The sequence below is a fragment of the Chiloscyllium plagiosum genome, unplaced genomic scaffold, assembly GCF_037043375.1.
Source record: "Chiloscyllium plagiosum isolate Xiang-an unplaced genomic scaffold, Cpla_swu_hap1 HiC_scaffold_6, whole genome shotgun sequence".
In the NCBI taxonomy this organism is placed as follows: domain Eukaryota; kingdom Metazoa; phylum Chordata; class Chondrichthyes; order Orectolobiformes; family Hemiscylliidae; genus Chiloscyllium; species Chiloscyllium plagiosum.
The window spans coordinates 83,986,824-84,011,560 of NW_028270144.1; the positions used below are offsets into that span (position 1 = coordinate 83,986,824).

The following is a 24,737-nucleotide window of genomic DNA, read 5'->3' on the forward strand; positions in this document are numbered from 1 at the left end:
TCAATTGTCAATGATTATAAAGTGAAAAAATATTATTCCACGTACATTGCAAGGTTAACAGATCTATAATAATCTGCTCAAGTACAATCAACTTGAATCATTGTCATCCACTTGAAATGCAGTAGTAATTTTAGGACTCTTGTGATATAGGAGTGCCCATACCTCTGAGCCAGAAGGCCTGGATATAACATGCTCCAAAACTATGTTGATGAAAAACAAATATTTGCAATGGTAATTTTTTTGTGTGTAGTTCTGAACTTGTGTATATTTATAGGTGGTTCTTTTTTTTTCTAGTACTCGTTCAGTTAAGATTTTGCAGATTTTTCGTGTTGCTAGATTAAGTGAAACTAAAAGTTTTCAAAGCCATTTCGGCAATATTCAGCAATTATACCATGCCTCTGTTGGAAGCAACTTTGTTGGTATATTATCTAGGTAAGTGTTAGAGTAAGTAATTTGCATGGTTTACATAATTGTGCTCTTTAACTTAACCCAGCTGATGTGAATCTAATAAGTTTGTTGTGTTGATAAATGTATGATGAAGAGTCCAACAAGCTTGCTGTATCTCTCTTTGATATGAATTCAAGACATCATCATGCAAATTCTTCATCATCATTTTCCCTCTATAATTTTCTCAAAGCTTTGTCCACGTTATTAATGTACATTCTAAATAAATGATACCATAGCACCTATGCCTGTGACCTCTCACTGACTAGTTTGTCAAGTTGAAAATTACTCCTCTATCCCAACAGCTTGTTTGCTCTTCTTTGTTTATGCTAATATACTACCCTCAACACCATCAACTGTCATCATATTCAGTAACGTTTTATGTGCTATCTTATTAGATGCCTTTTGGAAATCCAAATACTGTATACATTTAGCAGTTCTCCTTTTTCCAACGTACCTCTTGCATCCTCATTTTCTAAATGTCCTTCTGCAGCTTCGTTAGACATGGATTCTAGCATTTTCCCAATGGTGGGCATTATGATAAGTGATCTATAGTCTCTTCCTTTTTGTCTCCATCCTTTCTTGACTCAGTGATTGATTTTCAATTCAAAATCTAGAAAATCTTGGAAAATTGTAACCAATGCATCCAGTATCACTCCAGCCATTTCTTTTAAGATTCGAGAATGCAGATGATCAGATCCAGGAAAATTGTCAGCCTTTGGTTCCTTTATACTTTACATTTCCTCTGATTGTTATAATTATTTTAAAATTTTCCCTTTTTTCCCTTTTAATTTTCCATGCTTTTACTGTCACCCATTGTGAAGACAATTAACAACACTCATTCAGGATCCGTATTATTTCCTTGTTTGCTGTTATAAATTTTCCAGTCTCATGCTCTGATGGACATAACAAACCATAGACTGATAGACGTTTACAGCTCGGAAGGAGGCTATTCTGCCCATCATGTCTGCAGCTGTCATCAAAGATTGTCCATAGTCGTGAAGGCTATGCCAACACAAGTGACTATCTAAATACCGCTTTGATGTTTTGTCAATTTGTAACTGGACCATTCTTTATGCAGTGAGTTCCAGATTTCCATCACCTTCTGTCTTAAAAAAACTCTCCATAACTCCCTCTTAGACTTTTGCCAAATCTGTGCCCCGGTTATTGAACTGTCTAATGATGGAAAAAAATGCTTCATTCCATGCAGCATCCTGGAATGATAAATCGTGGTAAATATCTTGTGCATCCTCTCTAATGCAAATACATCCTTCCAGGTAGCAAGGAGTCGGGGAGGCTGCAGAAGCATTTGAACTTGTTAGGAGAGTGGGCAAAGAAGTGGCAGATGGAGTACAACGTGGGAAGGTGTAAGTTCATGCACTTTGGTAGGAAGAATAGAGGCATGGACTCTTTTCTAAATGGGGAGAACATTCAGAAGTCTGAAGTGCAAAGAGATTTGGGCGTTCTAGTCCAGGATTTTCTCAAGGTAAACTTGCACGTTGAGTGAGTAGTTACGAAGGCAAATGCAATGATGCCATTTATTTTGAGAAGACTTGAATATACAAGCAGGGAGGTACTTCTGAGGCTCTTTAGGCTCTGGTCAGACCATATTTGGAGTATTGTGTGCAGCTTTGGACCCCATATCTCAGGAAGAATGTACTGGCCTTGGAGCATATTCAGAGGAGGTTCACGAGAATGGTCCCAGGAATGAAAAGCTCAACATATGAGGAACGTTTGATAACCCTGTCTATACTCAATGGAGTTTAGAAGGATGAGGGGGGATCTAATTGAAACATACAGAATACTGAATGGCCTGGACAAAGTAGAAGTTGAAAAGATGTTTCCATTGGTAGGCGAGACTAGGACCCAAAGGCACGGCCTCTGAATAGAGGGAAGACTTTTTAGAATGGAGATAAGGAGAAATTTCTTCAGCCAGAGAGAGGTGAATCCATGGAATTCATTGCCACAGAAGGCTGTGGTGGCCTGGTAATTGACTATATTGAAGACTGAGATAAATAGGTTCTTGAGTATCAAGGGGAATCAAGGGTTACAGGGAGAAAGCGGGAGAATGGGGTTGAGAAGCTTATCAGCCACGATTGAATTGTGGAACAGACGTGAGGGCTGAATGGCCTCATTTCTACTCCTATGTCTTATGGTCTTATATTATGGATGTATTGTCCCAGTTGAACTGGTGTCCCTCTCATCAGTGTGTATGGTTATTCGTGATAGTTGGTCATGTATGAGCGCCAGCTAGCCATGAAAAGACATGACCAACTATCACTAGTATCCATACACACAGACGAAGAGGGATGTCAGTTTGACTGGGACAATACATCCATCCTAGGACAGGCTAAACAAAGACACGCACGGGAATTCCTAGAGGCCTCGCATTCAAACCGTAACTCCATTAATAAACATATCGATTTGGACCCCATTTACCAAACTCTCAGAAAAAGAACCAAAGTGATGTCACCCACCACAACATACCAAGACACATAAATAGCAAGCGGGACAGAACATCAGCTCTTCATCGGAGGCTCAGTGATGACATTATCTAGCATGGTGCTGCAATGTCTGAGAACAAATCTACCAGCTCAGCGAGCAAACTTAATCTTCTGTAAAATGGTAAACTGATTCTTACTCTATTTTTGGACCATTTACAGTCCTTATTCCATGCTAAAATGTCTTCCCAGTCCAATATGTTTGATGTAATAACTCCATTTTTAAATGTTCGTGGGATGTGGGCCTTGCTGACATTTAATGTCTCTCCCACATTGTCCTTAAGAAGTTGATTTGAGCTCCCTTCTTAAATTGCTGCAATCCGTGTTTGAGTAGAGGGCAGAGGATGTTAGGTCCACCTTTAGTGGTGTTGGGAAGGGAATTTGAGTATCCATCTGCTGATTTTCCCCCTTTATTAACCTGAAACCCAGACTTCTTGCACACAATTTCCATTTCATATTTTGACTGTACAAATGATCTGTCATCGTGAGGCTATTAATAGTTTCTAACATTGTCTTGACTATTGATTTCATGCAAACCTGTTGTTTCATGTTTTTTCTCTCCCTCCTTTTTTGAATAGCATGTTTCCAATTCTAATTGCCAATCCTTGTTCTAGAATCTAGGGAAATCTGGACAATTTAAATCAATGCACCCAGTGGAATTATCCACTGATAATCTATTTAGTTTCTCCAGTATTACTACCACTACCCCAAAGTTTTCTGCAATGGCCATGCATCTCTCATGAATATGTGCTGACATCCTTGACTCCACAACCTTGATGATACAACTGTAAAATATACAGCTGTTTGGGTGTTGCTTGCTGAGTCCATCACATGGAATGTTTCTAAAAGATATTACAAGAAACAGATTGTTTCCCCCATTGCATCTTATTCCATCAGCAATTAACTTTTCTTCTAAGATCTTTGCATTCTGACCTATCTATGACCTATAAACTTGTAGAAACTTCACTGAACACCTTTCTTCAAATTATTTAATGAAGGTGATGAAAACAGTGGCTTTAATAGCAATCCCTGAAGTTCTCCACTAGTGACCAACCTCACATGGAAGTTCTACAGTTAATAATTGCCTTCTGCCTTCACAAATTCAACCAGATTTGACTTGCATTTGAGTGATTCCTATGACCTCCTCGGAGGAAAATGGAATAAGAAATCAAAAAGATACAAATGTTTTTGAAGGATTTGTATTTCTTTTCAACTTGGAAATATTAATTTAACCATTTACATTTACTTTAAAGCATTTTGATGTAAAATTTAATGATTTCCCATTCTGCCTCAATTTGTGCGGCTAACTCCAAATCTTTCCATCAAAAAGACAGCCTACTTTCATGTCCAGTGCATTATTTACATCCATCCTTGCCTTAAGAGTCATAGAGTTCTACAGTACAGGGAAAGGCCCTTCAGCCCATCGAGTCTGTCCCTGTTAAAAACAAGCATCTAATTATTCTACTCCCATTTTCCATTACTTGGTGTATGGCCTTGCATGTCCTGGCATCACAACTACACATCTAAATACTTCTTAAATGTATTAAGGGTTTCTGCCTCTACCACCCTTACCAGCAATAAGTTTCAGATTCACACTACCCTCTGGGCGAAAACATTTTTCCTCACATTTCCTCTCAACCTCCTGCCCCTTAGCTTAAATCTATCTCTCCTGGTCATTGAACGCTCAGTAAGGGGGAAAAACTTTTCCTGTCTACCCTATCTGCCGCTCCATTATTTTGTACATCTCAATTATGTCCCTCCTCAGTCTCCTCTGTTCCAAGAAAAACAACCCCAGTCAATTCAGTCTGTCTTCGTAACTAAAACTTCCAGTGCAAGCAACATCCTGGTATATCTCCTGGTTAAAACTCTTATTCAGAATGTTATTACTTCCAGATGAGTATTTCAACATATGTCTGACTGGTTTGCCATCCTGTATGTTCTGTAAACCTCACCTCATCCAAGCTTCTGCTGCTCATATACTTTCCCAATTGAAATCCTGTTGCTATTTTTCCTGTCCTTGCTGATGTACATATTAATTCTGAGGATTAGTTAGCTCAGTTTGCTGAATGGCTGGTATGTAATGCAGAGTGACATCAATAAAGCAGGTTCTTTTCCCTTACCAGCTAAGATTACCATGAATGTCCCTCCTTCTCCTTCTCCATAAGACCATAAGACATAGGAGTGAAGTAAGGCCATTCGGCCCACCGAGTCCACTCCGCCATTCAATCATGGCTGATGGGCATTTCGACTCCACTTACCCGCATTCTCCCCGTAGCCCTTAATTCCTTGTGACATGATTTTCTTTCGCCTTAGGCATGGTGACCCTCCAGTTAAATTACCTCTCTTTAATGAGTGAGCAGCCCTAGGGTCCACAGGGACTATGACAACCTTATCTACCTTTTACATATTAATTCCCATGTACACTGGCAAAGGTAAGTGGAAGTTGGTTCACATCTTTGTCTCCTACATATTAGTGCGTTCTCAACCCCAGTGCAGGAGAGAACTCGGAACTAAAAGCACGTCAGTTCTTCTTGAAATAGAGATGCAAAGTCAAAGGGCTTCTCAGCTGACACATGACCTAGAATGGAATAAATACATTTCAAAGGTTGATGTTTCATACTTGTGTTATCCAATTCTATAATTCATTTCTTCTAATTTAGAAACAAGTACATTCAAAAAACGCTGCTAACTATTTTGAAGTAATAACCCATTGGAATCAGTAATTAAAATAGTCAATTAGAAGTCCAAGTAAAATTCTAATTCAGTGATGTAATAAAGGGATGCTGCATCACTGCTGCCCAAATATCTAATTTTGGCACACATAGCTTTTTATATTATATATGTATACTTGTCATAGATGTACAATTTTTAAAGATTAAGATTTTATACCTATTATGTTGAAGTAAATCTTGTGTTAGGACACACTTAGAGATCAATACATCACATTATTTCAAGGAAGCTGTTTACAGGACTTGAGTGGCTATCATCCATCCAGTCATTGGACAGAATAGTGTGCACATCTTTAGTTGGGTAGTTCATAGGTTCCAGCATACATCTGTAAAAGTTCAAAGTCCTTATCCTCTACTTTTGTTTCTGATCATTCTCAATCCTCCAAAGTGCTGATCATTTGAACCAATAAGTCAATTTTGCCCATGCTAGCTTGAACTCTTGAATTTTTGCATGGCCAGCAAGTTTGTACATATTGAGTTCAATTTACATAAGCACTTGCTGATTCTGTCCAATATCTTGCAAAAATATCCATTTTCTCGTGTCTTCTTAGATTAGGTAACTGGTCTAACTGTTACTTATTATCACCATTAATAGCTTAATTCATATTTTTTTTCTAGACAATAGCAGTTGGTGATGTGGCTCATATACTTTTGTTACTTTTTAATCATATGTACTCCCCTAGGACCACTATCCTGTCTAATCAGTGGGTTTGTGAATAATCCTTTATGAAGACAGTTTACACTTTAACATTATTCAGATTACTGTATTGCCAATAAAGAGTTCTATTTTTACAACAATATGTTGATAGACGAGTTAGTAAAGCAAATATTAGGAAATTAATCCATGATAATATATGTAGCAATCTCACTGATGAGTAGCATTCTACAAGCTCTATCTAGCAGCAATTTAAACCGTAGTGATGTACTGTCGCACTAATTTCACAGAGGGTTATTATTGCCAAAGATGGTAGTGGAAAATCATGGGGTAGAGCGAACTGATGTCGGCAATCTTGGAAGCGGAATTTACTTCAGCAACTCAATCAGGTCAGTATTATTTGCTCTGCATTGTTCTTAAAGGATAATTAATCTTGACAAAATTTTTAATGCTGCTGTCAAAGATTTATATTAGTTCACGATTTTTATTTTTGCTACTCTTCTCCAGAAACCATGAAAGGAATAGTGTCCTTGAATAATTTATGTCCTTATTTTAATATATTGTGATGTGTAATGCAATAAAGGCCTGCTTTTAAATTGCAGCACAAGCATTAAATACTCAAAGCCCAGTAGAACTGATGGGAGCCGTCTTTTGGTGATCTGTGATGTTTCACTTGGTAAATGTAAAGAGTACTATAAGAAGGACTTCACCTTATCTGCTCCACCAGCAGAATATGCAAGTGTACATGGAATACGTAAAACTGAAAGCATTTACTCAGAGTTTGAGGTATGTCAACCAATGTCATTAATTGCAAACACAATTTATTTTGTGCTGGTTTTGTAAATGTTTTCTTCTCTGTGCTGTCTAGACTTGGATAAATAGGATAACACCAAGATTATGTTTTAATGTTAATACTTATAAATGTACTAGCCCAAGAGCAGGTCAGAGACTAGAAATTCTGTGTTGAGCAGCTTGCTGCCTGACCTTCCAAAGCTGTACAGCGTGTATAACACACAAATCAGGAGTGTGAGAAATACTGTCAATTTGCCTGGATGAATGCAGCTTAAATGACATTCAAGAAGCTTGAAACCATCCAGGAGAAAGAAATCCATTTGATTGGCATCTCATCCACCACTTGCAACATTCACTAACTTCAGCCACTAAAGCATGTGGCAGCAGTATATACCATCCACAAGATGCACTGAATATCTTCATCAAGGCCGGTCTGACAGTACTTTCCAAACTTGTCATGATTTGAAGATGCCGGTGTTGGACTGGGGTGTACAAAGTTAAAAATCACACAACACCAGGTTATAGTCTAACAGGTTTAATTGGAAGCACACTAGCTTTCGGAGTGACGCTCCTTCATCAGGTGATGAAGGAGCGTCGCTCCGAAAGCTAGTGTGCTTCCAGTTAAACCTGTTGGACTATAACCTGGTGTTGTGTGATTTTTAACTTCCAAACTTGTGACCTCTATCACCTAAAGGACATGGGCAGCAGAAGCAGGGAGTGCCACCATCTGCAAGTTGCCAACCAAACCACACACCATTCCAACTTGGAACTGTTTCACCATTTCTGCACTGTCACTGAGTCAGAATCCTGGAATTCCTTTCCTAACACCTTCCCTAACCCTCCACCCCCGCCAGTTTAAACCGCTGGAGCAGTTTAAGGCAGCTCACCATTACTTTCTCCTGGGGAGTTAGGGACTGGCAATAAATGCTGGCTAAGCTAGCAATACCCACATCCTATGAGCAAATTTTTATAAAAGCATTTTTAATAGTATTTAAAATATTTGTCCCCCTACATCTTTATAGACATGATTGTTATCCTTCTTTACATACAAAATACAGTAACAACTGTGAATATTCAATACCTTTGCTTCTGACCATTAGTGGACTTAGTAAAATCTTTGTTATTTATTATTTTGGGTATTTATTTAAATTATTTATCCTATTTTCAGCAAGGTGTATGTAAGACCTTTAGTTTTTTATAAAAATTCTTTTGTTTCTTGATGCTGAGAAAATGCAGAATTATTGCATTAAGCATGTTTTATAATTATTTAAATAAAGTCTTCTACTTGACACATATTCTGTGAAGTAATTTTATCTTCAGTATCATGATCGTCAAGTTTTAAAAAATGATTAACATTTATAAAATTTCAAAATTTCACCATTAAACTTCATCTCAGTTTAGGGTCTCATAGACTTTTTGGTCACAAAGGGGAAGATCTTCCACACAATGGGCTCACCTGCTTTCTCCAGACTCTCAAAGCCCCCACTGTTAGGTACTCCAGGTTCATCCCATCCAAGACACCTATCTCTTGATTGCTTAGTCCGCATCCCACTCAACTTCTAGCCACTGAATTTGCTTTCCGATACACTGTAATAAATTGATGTATTTTAATTCAACTTTTCAGTGCATTCTGCTACCCTAGTGCCACTTTATAATTTGTCTATGTGGGTGTCACTGACTAGGCCATCATTGCTCATCCCATTATCCTTGAGTAGATGGTGGTGAGCTGCTTTCTTGAAACTTTGCCGTTGTGGGCTTTAGAGCCACTGTCTGCTGTTCAGCCAGGAGTTTCAGGATTTTAGTTGAAAAATGTTGTGCTGGAAAAACACAGCAGGCCAGGCAGCATCCGAGGAGCAGGAAAATCGACATTTCAGGCATAAGCCCTTCTTCAGGAATTCTGATTCCTGAAGAAAGGCTTATGCCCGAAACATCGATTCTCCTTCTCCTCGGATGCTGCCTGGCCTGCTGTGTTTTTCCAGCACGACATTTTTCAACTCTGGTACTCCAGCATCTGCACTCCTCACTTTCTCCTAGTTTCAGGATTTTAACCCAGCAACAATGAAGACATGACTATACACTTCTCGGTTAGGATGATGTATGGCTTGGAGTGAAACTTGGTGCTGTCAAAGAAGCCTTGGTGTCACTTCACCAGAGTCTCCTTTCTGCCACACTACTTGTATGCATCCCTTCTCTCCTGACAATTCCCATCGCTTTGAAATTTTAAATACACCCACCAGACAATGTTTGCCCCCTTAGGATTCCAGACTTCTTCATCTGGCACAACTGCCAAACTCACCACGGTGTAAATTGGACTTTGGTCCCCTATGAATAGATGAATATTTCAAGGTCAGGGTTCATATAAAGCATATTTTCAGGCAATGGCAATAATAAAGCTAAGTTACTTCTGAATGTGTTTATAAAATGATTGTTTCAAGATATTTGTCAAATAAGCAACTTAATTAAATATAAATGTTTTCCTTTGGTTGGGTTACTTATTTTGTTTTGAAATGTATTCGGGTTTGTTTGCTGTCATTTTCCTACTGTGAATCATTAGTTTTCTTTTTAATTTTTGCTTCCAGGATGATGAGTTTGTTGTTTATAGCACTTCGCAAGTGAGAATGAGGTATGTTGTCCAGTTCTGCATTGGCAAAGACCAACTGGAACCTTTCCATCCTCTGATTAACGTAAATCCTGAAGAAACCAGTCCTTCAACATTGACATCTGCAGACATTGATATAGGTCAGAATTACTTTAAGTGTGCCCTTTTGTTCATCATTTGAAATGAATAAGACATTGCAAAACTAATTAGTGTTAAATTAGTATCCCATTTGCACATTTTTCAACATTGAATATACACTTAAATGTCCAATTTAATGGCAATGAATTTTACAGGATAAGTATGTTAGTGTGATATTATGTTTGCACTTTCAAATCACATCCTAAAATGTCTTATGACCATAATAATCAAGAGAGTATATTAATTTGAGAGAACTCTGCTACAGATCCATTTCTAGAGAGGCAAAGAAAAGTATTGACAAGTCAGTTTGATTAATTTGGATCTTCTGAAGAACTAAAGACCATAAAGTCATATTTCACTTGAACCATTCCTTTTACCAGCAAGTACAGTTTCCTGCTATATACCCTCTTTCTTCCCTCGTAATCTTGAAAAAGTCTATCAAATCTCCTCTTAGCCTACTCTTTTCCAAGGAGTACTGTCCCAATTTCTTCAGTCTGTCCTCATCCCTGAAAGCATTCTTGTAAACATCTTCTGCACCTTCTCCAATTCATTCATCTACTTCCAAAAGTGTGGCACCCAGAATCTTACACATTATTCCAGCCAACCATTGTCCTAGTTCAGCATAACCCCTACTGATTCTTATGAATTACTCTGGGCCCCAATTCCCTTTCAATTTCAAATGAACCGTTAAATAGACAGTTTACAGCACAACTATGTACCTATAAGACCTTTCTGTAACTTTGGAAAACCCAAAGTCTACTCATTGTGACCTCAAGGATTGACAAGGGTAAATACTTTGCACCTTCTTCTCAATAAAATGACCTAAACTTTTGTTTAAGTATTAAAAAATAAGCCATAGATGTCCCCTTTATTTAGCCTAAATTTAAATGTAATAATTTTGACATCATTTTACTTGTTCTTAAGAAACGTGATGATTTTTGCTTTTTTCTCTCTCTCCCAGTTTTAGATATTTTTGTGCTACACACTATTCTCTAGATAACACAACTGATCTGCTTTCACATTTTCAATATTTTATTTCCTGGCCATCCTGTTTGCAGGGAAACTGACGTAAAACTGTTCACACTTATCTTCAGAATAGTTCTTAGTATGTAGAATCCCTATAGTGTGGAAACAGGCCATTTGCCTCACACCAAAGAGCAAACCCACCCCATAACTCTGCATTCCTATATCTCTCGACACTATGGGCAATTTAGCACAGCCAATCCACCTAACCTTCACATCTTTGAACTGTGGGAGCACCTAGAGGAAGCCCACACAGACACATGGAGAATGTGCAAAGTCCGCACGGTTGCCCAAAGGAACCCGGGTCCCTGGTACTATGAGGCAGCAGTGCCAACCACTGAGCCATTGCTACCCCATGACCTAAATGCATAAAATGTAGAATGGAGATCCAATCTGGGACTTCATTACATATGCCCACAAAGCCAACAGCAATGCTCTCTTATTTTTCTTGCAATGAAAACCTTGAGACATGTAAAAGGTTGTAATAATTTGACTTTTTTTTAACTTGCAGATGATTTAGAAACCGCTCAGGATCCTTCGAAAAACATTACACCTGGTCTTCAGGACAGTGCTGGCAATGTGATTCCCCTGCAGGAAATCCATGTAGAGGCAAAGTTAATGGATCTTGTTGCAGAGGTACCAACAGTGATTTATCAGAGTGCTAAAACTTTGACACAGGAAACTTAATGTGATTGGTTACAGCAACTTGCTTCACAACTACAGTGGGGAGGATATTTCCCATGTGTTCAAGGCATACAGACTTGTAAAAGTAGATTTACAACATTTTTACAGCAATAGAAGAGCAAAATGAAAATACACATACATCCCCTTCCCTTTATCAGAGTTGTATTTCTTGTGTCTGTTTTGGAAGGGGAAAGGATGGAACTCAGCTTTATGTGGTATTGGAAGTAGTTATTCCCATCTTCACTTAATATAAAAATCTTTTTTAAGTTCATTACTAAATGTCTTATTTTGTCTTTTAGATTGTGGTTTTCCAATCCTACGTGAACACCAATATCTTTTCTATAGAAGCTAAGTATGTATTTCCTTTGGATGATACAGCAGCTGTCTGTGGATTTGAGGCTTTCATTAATAAAAAGCACATAATTGGCCAGGTAATTAAGGGAAAGCTTCTCATTGTTTCAAGTCTGGAATAAAGCTTTTTCTAAAGATTTCTCACTAATTAATCTGTTTGATTTATATTCTACTATATAATTTGTGTATCTTCAGATTCAACTAGTCCTTGTGTTCTGAGTTTCTGCACTGGTTCACTTATTTAAAATAAAATCTGTTTTGATCTGGTATACTAACCAATATATACATTTTTATACCTGTAGGTGAAAGAGAAAAGTCAAGCTCATCATGAGTACAGACAGGCCATTAGAAAAGGTCATGGGGCCTATCTAATGGATCAGGCTGCTGCTGTAAGTTTTAACCATCATTTTACCTGTTGCTGAATTTAGTGTAATAGTCACAGAAGTGAAAGAGATTTATTATAATTTTTATGATTTTGTGACTTCATTTGGAGTGTAATCTCTAATTTGATTTGATAGACGGTACAGACGGTAAAAATTTAGTTTAGTTAGTAGTTCTATTATATTTTTCTGTCAATAGTAGTACATGAAACATCGACAACAATTATGTAAGCACCCCTATTGATAGCCAAGGGTATGTTGTTTCTCCGTTACAAAGAGATGATCTATTTTCTCCATAATTACATACTTCAAATCTAAATACACTCAAAATTATTATAGTGCCATTTATTGTTGTGGGAAACACTCTCTCATATCTTGTATTAAAGAGGAATTTTGTTTTATGTTTAAACCCAGTTTTGATTCATTTCAAAAACTTTGTTATTCCATTTAGAACAAATCATTGCATAGTGATATTTATGATTGCACCTAGTCACCTGTTGAGATTGCTGGTGCTCATTCTTCTGTTGTCTATCACAAATTACTCCTTTTGGTTATAACCGTTCATTCATGTTGATGCTTGTCCCTCATGGATTGATGTTCTTGAGATATCACTACCATTAAATCTTTCTTCTCTTGTGATACTGCTGAATGCCCCATTTGAGCTATGACAACTGCAGAAAATGAATGTTTTCCCAGAATCTTTTAAGGCTTCTACATCTAAAAGTCTAACTCAATTTAACACTTGAAGTCCATCCATAAGGATGGACAACCTTAACACAATTCAACACTTTAAGGATGTGTGCTGAATTCAGATTCCCCATGTAGAATTTTTGCAATCTTGAGTATAGTCTACTAAAAACTGCTTCTAAGGATTAACTGTTATTTTCTAAATTTATCAAAATCTGCCCATGCTTCCTACCACTTAATTGATTATTATAAGTTTTATCTATAATGTCAATTTATTAACCAGATTTTTCTCAAGGTTTAATTGACAATCCCGCACTCCGAAATTATTCTGCACATTCTCTGTTTTAAATAAGAATTGACAGTGCTAGGCCGTTACTTGTTTTTGACTGGTAAGAATGTAATTCATGTTCTGCATTTCTATTCATTTTCCTTTGATCATAAGATTCAGCTTTACTGAACATGAGTAAGAAATCATACACTTGGTTTTAGCCATTCTTAACTAAACTGATTCCAATTTAAATCTTCTATATTCCAATCTCCATCTTTATGCAATCATCCTGTGCTACCAATGTTAGTTGTATTGAAACCAGTTGGTGAGTTTGAAACAAGAAGCATATGACTTGTACAGAGTTTTGCAAAGTTTCTTGACTTCCTCAAGTTTACCCCTTTCATTCTGCGTGCAGTGTCATAGCTGCTCCCTATTTATGTGCTTTATTTTCTAATCAAACTATTTGACAATCTTATTACATAACACTGGAATGGATGGAACTTGAACTTGGCCTCCCAGTTGAGAGGTAGAGACACTGCCACTGTGTCACAAGAGCCTCTCCCTTTTTATATGTGCACATAGTCAGCATGTGTTCCTCTTGAATAAATATGATTAATCAGGTGTTAACAGATGTATGGCACTGGTAAGACCAGCAATTTTTAATCTCTGCAGTCCTTTTTGTTTAGATACACCCCACAGTTCTGTTAGGAAGTTAATTCCAGCATTTTCCAGCGACGGTGAAGAAATGGCACCTAGTTCCAAGTCAGCAAAGTGTATGACTTGCAGGGGAACGAGGAGATGATGGTGTTCCCATGCATCTGCTGCTTTTGTCCTTCTCGGTGTGGAGGTCATGGTTTTGTAAGGGTCAGTTTGAAGGAGCCTTGGTAAGTCGTAATAGCATATCGGGTATACAGTGGTGCCATTGGTGAGCCTCTTGAATAACGTTGGAGGTGCACTCATCCAGGCAACCAGAGAGTATCTATCATGCTCCTGATTTGTGCAGTTTTGATGGTTGATAGGCTCTGGGGAGTTATAAGGTGAATGCTTCTCAACAGAATTCCCAGGTTTTTACCTGTTCTTGTAGTCACAGCTTTTAGTTAAGTTTATAGACAACAGGATATTGGTGCTAATGCCAAAGAATCCAGCAGTGATAATATTATTGAATGTCAGTGGAGTGGAGTTGGATTCTGTCTTTTTGGAGCTAGTCATTATCTGGCACTTGAATATGTGCAAACTACTTAGCTGTTGCTAATTCAAGCCTGAATGTTGTCAATGCCTTCTTGTATATAGATACAAACTTGAATAAATGAGGAATTGCAAACGGTACAACATAGTATAATTATCCATAAAAGTGTTCACTTCTAAACTTTTACGTCATTGATGAAGTAACTGAGGGAAGGCAATGGTCTAATGGTATTATCGCAGACTATTAATCCATAGATCTAGGTAGGGATCTACCCTCCTATTTTGCTGCTGTCCAACAGCCAGAATCTGATTGGTGGTAGCAAGAATGGAAGGGATGAAACTAGTGATTGGAGCTGTTATTCCAGTCCCATTGTCCGAAAGCATCTGTCATATTGGAGGGAAGTTTTGAAAGGAAGAAAGAAACAATTTTGCTGATCAAAACCTGTACCCGCATCCACAAACAGAGATCCCCAAAATCCAGATGCTAATCTCCTAAACCTCAAGTATTGTCGTATATGAATTTCAGTGCAGTGTGATGCTGTGTCCCAAAGATTAGCAAATTGCTAATCAAACATCAAGCCCTTCCTGCTATTCATCACAGACAAGGTACTAACTCACGGGGACATGATAGCCTAGTGATATCATCACTAGATTATTAATCCAGAGATTTAGGTAATGTTCTAGGGATCTAGATTTAGATGGCAGATGGTAGAATTTGAATTCAACAGAAATCTAGAATTAAGATTCTAATTGATGAAACTATTATCAATTGTCGAAAAAAACCCACCTCATACACTAATGTCCTTTTGGGAAGTAATCTGCCACTCTTACCATGGCCTCCATGTGACTCCAGCCCTATAGCAATATGGTTTGCTGTTGTCTGCCCTCTAAGCAATTAGGGATGGGCTTAGCCAGTGACACCCAAATCCTGTGAATGAATCTAAAAAAAACTGTTAGCTAACCAACTTGTCTTGCAAAACTCAAAATTAAATTTTATGATTAAATCTAATTCTGCAATTAGACAGCATTTCTGAAATAATTCCGTGTGTGTTAAGAGCTATGCTGATAATCGATTGAATATTGTCGGTTGGGCTTGTTAGGTTACACACACATGCACATACTGGAAGCTACATATATTATGACACATGGCTCGGTTTTTTGCAGCCAGAAGAATATATATACATTTTGTGCATACTTTAATTCAACCAAATAGGTGACAGCTGTTCTCTAGTTCATTCCTCAGGGTAAGTCTACCTGCCTGGGTCAAGTTTAAACAAAACTTGGCAATTAACTGTTGGTCATCATCCAACTGATGCATTTTCCATGATAATGTTTCTGTTAACCAGAGTCAATTTACCAACTAATTAGTACTGTGTTCTTGCACAATATACAAGTCTATTTCCCCCTTTATATTGCACTTCTTATGAATATCCTGATGAGTACATTGTGAAATACTTAAACAAAAAAGTGCCTTTTTTCAGCAATATCAAACAATAATCGAGGAGGTGATAAAAGGCTTAGTCAAAGAAATGAGTGTCAGGAAGACCTGGGGAGAGGTTTAGGAAAGAAATTCCAAAGCATAGGCTCAAGATGCTGAAGGCATAGTCTGATTAGAAGAATGGTGCATATCAGGCTGGAATCAAAAGAGTGAAGGTTTGGTTGCAGATGAGAATGGGATTGTTGTGCCGAGAAGGGTTACAGAGATTGGAAAGGAAAGGCCATGAAGAGATTTAAATGACTCTCTCTCTGATTCATCGAATATACAGCATGGTATTTCAAATTGGAGTCATCAGGGAGAAATAGGTGGCAAGGCGTAACTCACTCCCAATTTCTGAAGCAAAGTTGAAACTGCTTGTAGAGAATTGCCACCAAGGGGAAGTTGTTCTCTTTGGCAAAAAGAATACATCTCACAAGTTGTGTGACAAGAAATTGCTACCAGAGTTATTGAGATTTTAAAATTCAGAGAACCGGTTAAGAGCTTATCGAAACCTGCCATGGTAAGACAAGTCAACATCAAGTAGACAAGTTAATTTGCTCACACAACGCAAGGCTACCAATTGGTTGTCATCTCTCTTTGTTTTTTTAATCACTTCTTGCTCCTTCAGTTTTTACAAGACAAAATGGCATGAAAAGAGAGTGGTCAGAGCCAGAAAAGGTCATCTAATTTTAGAATCAATTGTCAGTGTGAACATGCGATACTGAATGTGGTGAGGCTTGAGCACATAAGAGTGAGCCCTGGTGAAGCTGGTGCATATACTGGAATGAATCTAAAAAAAATTGTTAATTATTATATATAATCATAATATCTCATTTTACAATGAATTTCATGCTTTTTTCACAAACATCTTAAGTTCTCTTCGGTGTTAATTTGAAGGTCATATTAAGAGCTATAAACAGATTCAACCAAATCCATCTCCTGCAGTTCTCTCCATGCTCATTCTACCTTGGAACAAGAATTGTTCATTGTCAACTGGAAAATATAATCTCTGTTGTCAATAAGAAAATTGAGGTTTCACGATCTATTGCTTGTAATCCTGAAATTTCCAATTCTGAATATTATTACAACCATTTTCAATATGCTTCTTTGTAATTTAATGATGAAAACCTGTAACTTAGAATCTGGCATGATTTGTTCTATGCTGTCAACACAAGTACTGTTGTTCTCTCTCAATATAGCACAAATCCATGAATTCCATTAAAATAGTGCTCTGCATTTTTATTACTTAAGAAAATGTTGTATACCAGGGAAGTAAAATTAATTAGTGAAGAAAATTATCTGTGATTCATTGGAGAAAACTGAAAGCCTCAAACTGTCACTAGTTTATTTAAATATATTGCAGCATGCATTAACATCTTGCTCACTTTCTCGATCACCTGATGTGTTGAGATCTTTTCCCATTTTTATTTGATCTGTCGACATAATCTCCTTTTGTACTTAATGTTTCAGGATGTCTTTACAATTAGTGTTGGCAATCTACCACCAAATGCCAGTGTCATCATTAAAATCACCTATATCACTGAACTTGCAGTTGATCGTGAATATATTTCCTTTCTACTATCTGGAAGTCTGACATCTCAACAACGGAACAAAGCTTTGCAAGAGAAAACTCAGGTTCAGTTTTCAATTATTTATTTTGGCAGATCTGATGTATAGAACTAATTTTGCAGATTGTGGCCTATAGTTGTAACAATGTTAACTTCTGCTTCTGAGTATACAGTACTTCACTTCTATCACTCAAATGATGAAGTCTAATGTTTGAATCCAAGTGCTGTTCAAAGCATTGACATCTTCTTTCTCCCATTTAAAAAATCTATTATTTAGTTTCCAGTGAAAACCAACAATTATTACTGTTAACCTATTTTGTATATGTTGTAATTCAGTGTAGTCAATATAAAACCTATGTAGAGAAACGTTAATAACTTCTATTCATATAATGCTACTTGTTTTATTTTACCCAGTTTTGCTTTACTGTTGAACTTACTAAGGACCAACTTCCATTCTTCCTTTCTTAAATGGGGAGGCTATGTTTACTATCTTCCAACCCTTAGAAACTATTCTAGAATCTAAAGTATCTGGAATGTTGAACCACTGCATCCACTATGTCTATAGCCATTTTGTTTAAGATCTTAGAATATAGGTCATCACCTCCAAAGGATTTGTTGCCATTTAATGCCATTAACATATCCAGTACTATCCCTTTACTTGCACTTCTGTAAGTTTCTCATTCTTGCTAGACACCACTAAATGCATCTTATCCCTCCTCCCCAACACTTTCAGCATTGCAAAGAGATCGCTTCATACATGAATCTCTAATCCTACTCCTTAATCAACTTTAGTACCTACTCCCAATGTTTTTTTTAAAATCAACCTGTTCAGAGATGTTATTACACAGGTCTAGAGCAGATGCAATTTGAACCCAAGCCTCCTAGCTGCAAAGTAGGGACACTACCACTGTGCCACAAAACCTCTCCTATTTCCTTTGTTATCCAACTGCAGGAGATGCAACACCTGCTTTTTGCCTCCGATTGTGTCATGCCAGGCCCCAATCATTCTTCCAGGTGAAAGTGTTTTAATTGTGCTACTTCTCATTTATTATATTTTATTCGCTGCTCATAATATAATCTGTTTTACCTGAGTGTACCAAATACAGGTACAGATTGATTGTCCACTGTACAGATCACATCCATTCAGTCTTCAAATATTTCTCTAAGCTTCTAGTGCTTGATATATTAATTCTCTGACTGACTCCCAATATGTCAGCAATGGCTTACTTGGTAACTATCTCACCTCTACACTACAAACTCCCAGATTCAAGTCTCACTCCTGTGTTTGTGCACAACAATTTATACAGAGTTTTATACTGTTGGAGATGACATCTTTTAGCTGCAGCTTTCATCTCAGTCCATGTCTGCATGCTTGGGTGAATGTAAAAGATTCTATAGCAGTATTTCAAAGAAGGCCAAGAAAATTATCGTTGGAATGCTGATCAAAAGCTATCCATCAATCAGCATCATTAAGAAAGCAGGCTATCTGACCATGCTGCTGTATGTAGGAATATGGTACATGTAAATTGGCTGTTGCATTTCCTAGAATACAATACTTCAGAAATACCTCATTGGCCATAAAGCACTTTGTAACATGCAGTGTTTTTGAAAGACACTGTATAAATGCAACACCTTTTGTTTTCAAATGTTGAATTTTCTGCGTTTGACTTCCTAAACTGTTACACTGAAACTAATGTTATCGACCAGACCAAACCTCCTTCAGATATATTAAGGAGACAGTCAAGACCCTAACTTTTATCTTATTTAAAGGTTGTGTAAGGTGCTGTGTTCCAGATGCAATTCGATTGGTTACACTACTCGACTTAAACAAAACATACTTTATTCTTATCTTACAGTTAAAATACAAACCAAAGAAAGAAGAGTTAGTATAACTTTAACTCTATTGGAAAACTTAACAGAATAATAAATTATTTAACTACTAACAGCAACTATTGCAATATAGTAACATTCCATAAACACACCCTTGCCAAAGGCAAATTCTGTAAAATAGATTGTTTCACATTAATATTTCTCCAGTCTAGGAGGAAAGAATGCCTAGAGAGGGGAATGGCAGCTTCAAAACCCCAACAACTGTTGAAAGCTAAACTAAAATTCTGGTTCTGTAGGAGCCTGACTCCATCCATTCATACTGCTCCTATTGTTCTAACTTTAAAAACAAAACTCCAAGGCCTCACAAGCTATTTACTTTACTGGCCTGGAAGAGACAACTCATCACTTATGGCTCAAAACTTCTCTTAAAAAACAAGGACGAAATACACCTGTTAAATATACTCACCATAAGCTAGAGGAATGCAACATCATCTTTTAATCATCTATTCTACAGTCTTCTGGACTTAAGACTGGGTTCAACAACTTCACCTCATAACCTTTTCGCCATTCTTATTTTCAGATGCAGCTGTTGGTGATGATTCTCTAATGTTTATTTACACTTAACCTTTGAACCTTTGCTTTTCCCATTACCATCCCCTTTGTACCGCATTATTGTCCCATTTACCATTTAATTTCTCCTGTTTCACCGAGTCATTGACCTTTTTGCTTTTTTTCTCCTAACTCTCCATTTTCTTGTCTCTGTACCTGTTTAAAACCCATGACATCTTTGATTTTTTCCAAGCTCAATACAAGGTCATCAACCTCAAACGTTAGCTCTTTATCTTGTCAGTTTTGTGGTGCATATTTTGTTTTTGTATTGCCTTTTTTCTCTCACTAGTTTAAATTCTGTCCATTGATTTAAGGTATGCTCTCCAGAGCACATCCTTATCCAAAGAAGACCAGAAGACATAGGAACAGAAATTAGGCCATTCAGACCATCAAGTCTGATCCACCATTCAATCCTGGTTGATAAGTTTCTCAACTCTGTTCTCTCACTTTCTACCCGTAACCCTTGGTCCCCTTTATACTCAAAAATCTATCTATCTCAGTCTTAAATATACTCCAAAACCTGGCTTCCACAGTCTGCTGTGGCAATGAATTCCATAGAGTCACCACTCACTGTCTGAAGAAGCTTCTCTTTATCTCCATTCTAAAAGGTCTTCCCTTTACCCTAAGGCTGTACCCTCAGGTCTTAGTCTCTCCTCCCAATGGAATCATCTTCCCCACATCTACGCTGCCCAGACCATTCCGTATTCTATATGTTCCAATTTGATCCTCCCTCATCCTTCTAATCTCCATTACGTACAGACCCAGAATCCTCAACTGTTCCCCATATGTTAAGCTATTGATTCGTGAGACCACTCTTGTGAACCTCCTCTGAATACACACCAAGGTCAGTATATCCTTCCTGAGAAAAATGGCCCAAAACTGCACACAATACTCTACATGTGGTCTGACCAGAGCCATATAGCAGATTATGATGGTCCTTTTTTAATGAAAAAAGTTACACATTTCTGAATCAAGAGACTGATCAGGACCTCTTCAGAAATGTGGAGCAGTATTTCCATTCTGACAGTTCTTTTGTAGCACAGAACTATTGGGGGGAGGAAAATTACACTCCTTTTTCCAGCAATCATATTCTGAAATCTTATACATCTGATGAATAGAGATTAAATTCACTGTCTTGTTAATCATTTCAATAGAGTTAAGGCCAATTTTATTTTGTATTTTAATTGTATTGTATGAAATAAGTGTGGTTTGCTTAAAGTCTAGTGGTGGACCAGTTGAATCACATCAAGAACACAGCAGCTGACACTTGCCTTTAAATAAACATAAAAGTTAGGGTCCAGGCTACAATACTTTTGGGGAGGTCTGGTTTACATCTGATTATTTTTCAGAGCTACAGGGATAATAGGTTACTGTTTGGAGGGTCGGTGTGGACTTGTTAGGCCGAAGAACCTGTTTCCATACTGTAGGGAATCTAATCTAATCTAATCTTTAAAAAAAGCAAGCTATCTGAAAGAGGATGGAATAGAAATCATGTATTAGCAAAATAAATTAAAAAATAATTCAGACTGAAAACATATTCCTTAATCTTGACTCTTTAATATGTTCTAGCTTAGAAATCCTTTTCTTGCATAAGACGAAAGTTTCAGTCATATTTCACAGAAACAATTCACAGACCTATAAATAGAAACATTTATTGTAAACTACGTTTCTAAGTGCACATGTGCATTGGAGCACCTAGGCAATACAGAATGGGAAGCTCCACTTTCATGCCAGTGCTTTCTTGCACTGTAAGTCCTTTGTATTAATTATGCTGCCAGGAAGAACAGACAGACTTGCTTAGGTAGTGGCACTGATGAAGGTAAGGGAGCAGAATAAATGCCTACCCTCTGATCCAGACGATGGTTCACAGTGTGAATGAAACTGAAAGGGATGAAGAGCAGAAATTATTTTATAATTTTTTTTTTTAATAGAGCTAGTTACTAACCTAGCTTTGAAAACTATTTTCAGGAGTCTGTGAAAAACATTGATGTGCAGAAACTGGAACCAGCAGGGTAAGTTTGTTATCAAGGATTTTGGTAACCTTAGTAGGAGCCATGAAAATGTTAAATGTTCACAAATTGATAAATCTGGCCTAGAAATTGATTGGCATCTGAAACATGGTTTAATTCTACTGCAGCGCATGCTCTAAGTGCCAAATTAGGATATAGGTTCATAACAATTTGATCAGTCACTTTTAAATATTTATTCCTGATGGCTACAGTGAATGCCCCAGAGGCAGCTCACCAGATTCACGAGTAATGAATTTGCTTTGCAACCCCATCTGGCAGTACGTTCTAATGCTACCACTATCATGTACTAATTAGGAAGGTGAATCCTCCAGCAAACTCTCTCCAGTCCACATCCTCTGACAGCATCCAAATACTTACTCTAGTAAAGAATTACAATCGTGTGGTCATGGAATAGAATGATGTGCAGGTCTTTGAAAGAAATTGGATCAATTCCTGTTAGGAAAGAGGATAAAGGCTATTCATTCCTGGAGTACTAACAAGAGGTTTGAAAGTTGGGTAGATCAATAATGATCCTCATGTTAATGTCTATTTGAACAATATTGAACTAAGCTCTGAATTTCAATGGAGAATTTAGCACATCAAGATGTTATAAAGAGTATGTTTATCTTTGGTGCTTCATGTGTGTTCCCATTAATACCATCTCAGTGCTGCTGATAACATTGAGTTGGATGTTCTGGGACATTAACATGAAATCAGAAAGAGTACAGTACAGAAAGAGGCCGTTCAGCCCATCAAGTGTGCAACAACAAGAAAAAGCCCATCGCCTGTCGATACTAATCTCACTTTCCAGCACTTAGCCCATAGCCTTGAATACTATGACATTTCAAGTACTCATTCACGCTTTTAAAGGCTGTGAGGTCTCCCACTCTACTACCCTCCCAGGCAGTGCAATCTGAGGTGTTATTTAATTTCCACATTCATATAATCAAAGCTTGAATCCAATGCAAAGTCTTTAAGGCTCCCTAAGTACAATTGGTGAAATGAGAGCACAGTCCGAGGATCAGGAGCTTCTTTAAATGCTATGGCTCAATCTTGCTGAGCTGTTCAACATGAAAGACTAAAATCCAGTTTAGCTGATCACTTTCAGAGTTTTTATGAGTCAATACTGTTTCTTCAAAGTGGATGCAAAAACAAGGGCAAGGCCAATTGAATTATAATTTTCTATCATTGTATCTAAAATGAATTTTCAGTAGCACAGAATGGCTGTCATTTTGATTTATCTATAAAGATGATGAGATGGAATAACTTTTATCGATATTCTTACCACCCTTTTGGTGAAAACATTTTTCCTGAAATCCCTTCTAAGCTCCTGCCCTTCACTTTAAAATTATGTTTCCTTGTTATTGACCTTTCAGCTAAGAGGGGAAGAACTGCTTCCTATCCATCCTATCCATGCCCCTCACTATCTTATAGACTTGAATCAGATCGCCCTCCTGTTTCCTCTGTTTGCAAGAAAACAACCTGAGCCCATCCAGTCTCTCTTCATAATCAAACTGCTTCAATCCAGGGAACATCCTGGTGAATTGCCACTGCAACCTCTCCAGTGTGATCATCATGTCCTTCCTATAGTGTGGTGACCAGAACTGCACACAGTTTTCCAGCTGTGACCTAACCAAAGTTTGCAAAGATTTTGTCCCTGTATTCCCCTCTCCACATCAGCTAAAAGGTGAGTGAGGACTCCATCCATGACATTGACAGCTGCCTTGTGACATCTTGATGCTAAGAGCAAAATTAATTAGTTTAAGGCAAAACTTCTGTCCCAGGCCACAGATGGGAAGGAAATCTGCTGGATTTTACATGCTCTTTCCATGAAAACCGCTGGCAGGAGAGCACTAAATCTAGTCCATTTGAGTAGTACTGCCAGAATATAGAGCTGTCAAATAATGTGAGAGCAAAGTACTCCGCATGTTTACTTATCCTGTCCTGACGATAGTGAACATTAATGTTACAATGAAGACCAGACTTTTACTCTCAGTTGTTCTTTCTCTGCCTCACCATTTTCGTAAGTGAAAATCAGATTCAATTTAATTTGATGCTTGGATATGGATGCTTTCTTGATAAGTTGAAACTTTATTGCTGGAACAGCACAGCAGGTCAGGCAGCATCCAGGGAACAGGAGATTCGACGTTTCGGGCACAGGCCCTTCTTCAGGAAGAAGGGCCTGTGCCCGACACGTCGAATCTCCTGTTCCCTGGATGCTGCCTGACCTGCTGTGCTGTTCCAGCAATAAAGTTTCAACTTTGATCTCCAGCATCTGCAGTCCTCACTTTCTCCTCGAAGATTTGCTTTCTTGATAAGGCCACAAAATAACAATCTGAGATCCTATTTAATTTCCGCATTCATGTGGCCAAAGCTTGAATCTAGTTGCAAAGTCCTTAAGGCTCCATAAGTAATGTTGGTGAAATGAGCATAGCCCGAGGATCAGGAGCTGCTTCAAGTGCTACGGCTCAATCGTGCTTAGCTCCTGTTTAACATGAAAGACTAAAAACCAGTTTATTTGATCACTTTCAGAGTTATTATGAGTCAATCCTGCTTCTTCAAAGTGGATGCAAAAACAAGGTCAAAGTCAATTGAATTATAGTTTTCCATCATTATATCTAAAATTAATTTTCAATGGAAAAGAATGGCTGTCATATCGATTTATCTGTAAAGGTGATGAGATGGAATAACTTTCATTTATCAGACTGTAACATTTTATTTATCACATTTTGATAAAATTGCTACTCATAATTTATCATTGTGAATATAACAAAATAAAGGTTTACTAAACATTATTTTTTATTTTAT

The 24,737-nt window shown here is 37.6% G+C and overlaps 1 protein-coding gene across 4 annotated transcripts in view; it reads left to right on the forward strand.

The window, feature by feature from the left end:
• Positions 1-24,737, forward strand: part of LOC122550726 (protein mono-ADP-ribosyltransferase PARP4) — a 143,726-nt gene that overhangs the window by 56,810 nt on the left and 62,179 nt on the right. For all 4 annotated transcript variants that reach the window (XM_043691882.2, XM_087988155.1, XM_043691878.2 and 1 more), the window contains 9 exons: positions 295-432; positions 6,620-6,718; positions 6,932-7,115; positions 9,701-9,860; positions 11,393-11,517; positions 11,865-11,996; positions 12,219-12,305; positions 17,384-17,548; positions 21,889-21,932. In XM_043691882.2, coding sequence (XP_043547817.2) covers positions 295-432; positions 6,620-6,718; positions 6,932-7,115; positions 9,701-9,860; positions 11,393-11,517; positions 11,865-11,996; positions 12,219-12,305; positions 17,384-17,548; positions 21,889-21,932 — 1,134 coding nt within the window. The remainder of the gene's footprint in view (positions 1-294; positions 433-6,619; positions 6,719-6,931; positions 7,116-9,700; positions 9,861-11,392; positions 11,518-11,864; positions 11,997-12,218; positions 12,306-17,383; positions 17,549-21,888; positions 21,933-24,737) is intronic.